The 5270-nt window shown below is 47.0% G+C and overlaps 1 protein-coding gene across 1 annotated transcript; it reads right to left on the bottom strand.

Annotated features, from left to right (window-relative positions):
- Positions 1-209: 209 nt before the first annotated feature.
- LOC143881086 (U-box domain-containing protein 1-like) lies at positions 210-1959 on the bottom strand. Its single transcript, XM_077384083.1, has 2 exons — positions 915-1959; positions 210-539 (listed from the first exon to the last, which is right to left on the bottom strand). Exons 1-2 carry the CDS (start codon positions 1690-1692, stop codon positions 355-357), a joined length of 963 nt encoding a protein of 320 aa, XP_077240198.1. The 5' UTR covers positions 1693-1959; the 3' UTR covers positions 210-354.
- Positions 1960-5270: the final 3311 nt, after the last annotated feature.

Genomic DNA, 5270 nt, shown 5'->3' with positions numbered 1-5270 from the left:
AGTATATACCGAAAAGGTTCTTAAGTTTGGTTTTCATCTGTCATGCAGCGGGACTTCACCAACAACACCAAAAGTAAGATTGAATCTGCTTTATTAGTTTTACCATTGATGATACAATCAAGAACAACAAAATGCAAATTAGAATTAATAACAAGAAGGTGTTCTTAGTTTGATAGTTGCAAAGAAAACGAAGAGAAAAAAACAGAAAAGATCTCCCAAACACTAATTTTCTATATCTGAAATATTGTTAGACAAATGTTCCTCCACTAAAGGTAGTTACAGAGAAGGAAACTATACCTTATTGAAAGAAAATGTGCATACAGATATACACACACAATAGAGACAGTAACAAAGTTACAAGGTATCAGAAGAATAAGAAGAAGAATTCAGAATGCCAGACCAGTAGTCTCCCTCATTGCTTCGCTCTCTCTCGCTGCTTCCCCTCGCAGCGAGAACTTTCAACAAAGCACCTGCCTTAACCTTCGCCCTCGAACTCCCATTCTCCGCCATATCAGAGATACCGTGCAAAACCAAACTACCTGGTGGAGTATAAATGATTAAATAACACCAACTCTAACCGCTTAAGCTTTTATTTGTTGAGTAATTGGTTGTTTCACATGGTATCAGAGCTATTGACTCACGACAGGTACTGGGTTCTAAATCCAACAACTCCTTAATATTAAAAATCCATGTGTACGACCGACCCAAAAGAGGATTAAAGGGTTTTGCTTACGAGGTGCATTGGGAAAGAGATTTTACAATCATTTTGCACATTGTTTGATACTTTTACAAATGTTTCGAGAACTTTTTATCAAAACATGTGTAAAATTTCTTCCTCAACGCACCTTAGCAAAACCCATGATTAAATAACATCAAATCAAACAACTGAAGCTTTTGAAGTAATTAGTAGTTACCCATATCTCGAATATCTTGAGCTGCATTCTCCCCTCCACACTGCACAAGATTCAACAACGCAGAAACCGAATTCTCCCTCACCCTACTAGTCGACCCACTATCTACATCCAAAAGATCCACCAAAATCTCAATACCCGACAACTTACGAAACGCCTCAACACTCTCATAACATCCGCCCACCTGCGCAATGACCGCAGTTGCGTCCTCTACAACCCCCGCCCTACGATCCTTAAGCACAATCATAAAAAGCGGAGGAACGACGCCTAATTCTACCAATTTGGGTCGATTGAGAGGGTAGAGAGAGATAGAAAAAAGGGCTTTTAGTGGGTCTTTGATTGATCTGATTGGGGAATTAGGGTGGGCGTGGATGAGGTAAATTAGGGGGGTAAGAATTGAGGGTTTGCTTCCTATGATAGGCCGATAATTGGGCTCTATAAGGAGGCTATGTATGGTGGCGGCGGCGGTGGAGGTGGCCGGAAAGTTGCCGGAGCGGAGGACGTGGGAGAGAGCGTCAAGGAGGCCGGGGGTGGACATGAGGAGCTCGCGATTGGAGATGGAAAGATTAAGGAGTGTGGCAATACCATTTTCTTGGGTGGATTGAGAATAGAGGGATTGGGCTAGGAATGGGATGGCTCCCAAGTCTGAGATTAGGGTTCGGGTTTCTGGGTCGAGTTTTGAGAGGAGTCGGAGTTCGGATATGGCTTCGGATTGGGTTTGGTCTGAGTCAGAGGAGAGGCGTTTGATTAGGGATTTTATAGTTCGTTGCTTTGCTTCCATGGGTGTGTATTTGGTTATAGATCTAGGATTAGGGTTAGGGTTAGGGTTAGGGTTAGGGTTTGTTGTGGGAGCTAATATGGAAGCATTTGATGGTGTTGAAGAAGAGGAAGGTGTAACATTAGTGAATGGCGGCGCATTGGAAGGTAAGAAAGGGTCCCGTCCGACGGCTAAATCAATTTATGATAAATGCTAGGGGAATACTACAAGTTATGTAGATAGATGCACGTCAGAGTCGCATACAAGTGGAAGTAGTCATTTTTATACTCCAAAGTTATAGCCACAAACTGCTGCTTGAAAATGAGGTTGTAAACTTAGTCTCTAATCGAGGAAAGGAACATATGTGAAAAGCAGAACAGGCAATAGTGTGACAGATAAAGAAAAATCCTGCATTGTGGATCACTAATATTACTTATCTGCATAATTTATTAATATATTCTATATTTCTGCCTACTTTTCACTTTTACTGTGCACCTTCGTAAAATATCCGTTCGGAAAAGTTGTGGTGGCACCAATTGAGTAAGATGGTTTGGGCATATCAAACGTAAAGTGACTCGTGCCAAGTTGATGGAGTAAAGAGAGGTAGGGGCAGGTAGAAAACAACTGAGATAGAAGCAAGGAGGAAAAACTTGAAAGCTAAGCACATAATAGAGAACAGAACCTTGGATACTAGATAATGGAAGAAAATGATTCATGTAGACAAACCCAAATAGTGTCAGGATTAGACTTAGTCAATTTGAACTGCTTTTCACCTTCTTCAAGAAAATTTATCTGTTTGGTTGCCAGAATTTTTTGGTTCTTGGGATTTTTATGGAACAAAAAACTTCCTGGGAGATTGGTGGAAAAAAAAACCTCACTGAAAGTATCCCGGTAAAATAAAAATCCCATGTTTGGTTGACCGGACTATGGTGGGAAAAAAAAATGCTTTGTTTGGTTGCTCGAATTGTTGGGAAGAAAAAAAAAATAAAAAAAAATAAAATCTTTTGCAAGCTTATTTTTGGTTCCTGGGATTATTTTGGTTCCGGGGAGTTTTTTTTTTTTTCCTTCCTAAGGTTTCGGGCGGGGTTATTTTGGTTTCTAGGATTATTTTGGGCCCACCAACCAAACGTGGGTTTCTTGCGGAAATTCCACAAAAGTCTGAAGAATAAAAAAAATTCCGGCAACCAAACGTAGGAGTCATTAGCCGACCCAAACTAGTTTGAGACGAAAACTTAGTGGTTGAGTTGAGAATAATCCTAACCCTCCAATTTGTAGAAGTTTAAAATGGATTTTTTTTTTCAAAACCCTATCTACGTCAGGGCCCAACAAATGAACGGTTTGATCACCCAAACAATGTGGGCCCCATTGTATTTTTCAGCTTGCACTTGTTTTACTTTTTGGTAATGAAGGGTATTTTTGTCTCTTTAAAATTTAAAATGGACTGCGCCACTGCGGTTTGTTCACCGTCGAAAGTAATATGATTTGTACAATATGGGCAAACAATATAACCTGATTTGCAAATTTGCAAACCACAGGAATCTTTTTGCAAAAGCACAGGACTCTTTTTGCAAAAGCACCATGCCTGGATACTCTTTTTGCAAAAAACCCTTTATTTTATGGCGTTGATAAATTGCCCCCTTCTTGTCGCCATTCACCCGCTTCAACGCCCATATAACGTAAAACATTAATTTCTCTTGTAAGTAGCTCGTCACCCATGCCAACTAATGGGGTCCAAAATCTGCAACCAATCGGCTGTTGACACGTGGCCCTCACAGGGACCACTGCAAAGCCAACACCAGTCCCTGCTAGGTATGACGCCTGGACCAATCGGGGACTTCCACCTGTCCCTGCTAGGTATGACACCTGGACCAATCGGGGACTTCCACCTGCCCCTCCTAGGTATGAGACCTGGTCCATACAGGGGCTACCACCTGTCCTGGACAGGTGGTTCAGAACCACTATAAATAGCCTTCACTTGTGCTAAGGTGAGGGATCGGAGATCAAAACCCTAAGCTTTTTGCTCTGACATTGCTCTGCACTCTTGCTCACACTGACTTGAGTGTCGAAGCGCCCGTCCGGAGCACCACTCCGGGTTGGTCTTCTGACCCTTTGTATTCTTGTCTGTGCCCTTGTGCAGCGCAGGACTCCATTAGCCCTTCAGCTGTGGCTTGCCAGATCAGCCCTTCCGGCCCTACCATAACCTGTTACCAATTTTAGACCTAATAGATTTGGCGCCATCCGTGGGACCCCGGAACAAAAAGCTGTTCGGAACCTCACTCAAGCAATGGTAGGGAAAACGGAAAGCATGTGCCAACCTCCCGGACGACCCGGGCTACAGCCCCCCGCGAAGGAAGAAGCGAGCGACTGGCCTCGCAGATCGAGGTCGGGGCGGTAGGGGAGCAAAGTCCGACTCGCTCAGACCGTTCAGACCCTACCCCGACCCCGAGGGAGATGCATGCCCTTTTCCAAGAAATGACTGCTGTGACTGCGCAGTTCAGGAATCCGGCCCCCGCACTCCAGCAGCACCCAGCCGAGGCTTCTCAGCCCACCCAGAGGAGGGGAAGTTCCCGCAGAGAGCACACGCCCCCGCCACGGGAGCAGACTCGTCACTCCACAAGACGAGATCACCTCTCCCGAGATAAGCATGTGCGCCCCGAGCCTCGCCTACATCACCGGTCACGATCTCCCTCCGTACAAAGGCATGGCAGCAAGAGAGACGCCACGCACGGAGAGGGATCGCGGCACTGGCGAAGGAGTCCGGCCAGTCAGTCCGGATCGGCTATGAGCCCGCCAGCAAGAAGAGAGAGGCCCGTCCACCGGGCCGAGGAAAGAGACGACCCGATGTTACGAAGGATCCAGCAGATCGACCACCGGATTGAAGAGCTCGCCAGAGAGCAGGGCCGGCCTGCCTCCCGGATCTTCACAAGCGCTCAACCATTTTCGGACAAAGTGCTCAGCGCGGAGGCCCCCGCGGGCTGGAAGATGCCGCAGATTTCGCAGTATGACGGGACCACCGACCCCATGGACAACTTGGAGACTTTCAGGACCACAATGCTCCTCCACGGGGCGTCGGATGGATTCCTTTGCCGGGCATTCCCCACCACATTGACTGGAGCCGCGAGGGACTGGTACTCGCGGCTCAAACCCAGATCCGTGGACAATTTCGATGACTTTGGGGACGACCTGGCCCGTCACTTCATGAGCAGCAGAAGACCCAGGAAGACGACGGCTTCGCTGATGGCCCTCAGGCAGGGAGATGATGAGGCCTTGAAAGTGTTCGTTGGTCGCTTTAATAGGGAAGCCCTTCAGGTTCCTAACCTGGATCCCTCCGCGGCCACGAATGCCCTTCTGGCCGGCGCCCGATCAACTGACTTCAGACGAGCAGTGGCCCGGCGCAATCCGCAGTCCCTCGCAGACCTGATGGCCGGGGCGGAGGAGTACATCTCGGTAGAGGAAACTCTCGCCGCCCTGGACTCTGCTAGCAGAAGAAGGCCTGAGGAGAAGAACCCTACCAAGCAGCGTAGGTATGATAAATCTCAGAAGAAGGAGAGAAGCCCTCACCCGAGAGAGCATTACACGCGGCTGACCGCTTCTAGAGCACG

Source organism: Tasmannia lanceolata, unplaced genomic scaffold, assembly GCF_043159265.1.
Source record: "Tasmannia lanceolata isolate RefF3 unplaced genomic scaffold, GAP_Taslan_0.1 ptg000007l, whole genome shotgun sequence".
In the NCBI taxonomy this organism is placed as follows: domain Eukaryota; kingdom Viridiplantae; phylum Streptophyta; class Magnoliopsida; order Canellales; family Winteraceae; genus Tasmannia; species Tasmannia lanceolata.
Note: the sequence above shows the minus strand (reverse complement) of the source record. Positions and strands in the feature narration are given on the sequence as shown.

Excerpts from the sequence above, each read along its gene's own strand:
- LOC143881086 (XM_077384083.1), bottom strand. The coding sequence starts at position 1,692 with ATGGAAGCAAAGCAACGAACTATAAAATCCCTAATCAAACGCCTCTCC. Across the intron at positions 540-914 it reads TCAAGATATTCGAGATATGG|GTAGTTTGGTTTTGCACGGT; the intron begins GTAACTACTAAT and ends ATACTCCACCAG.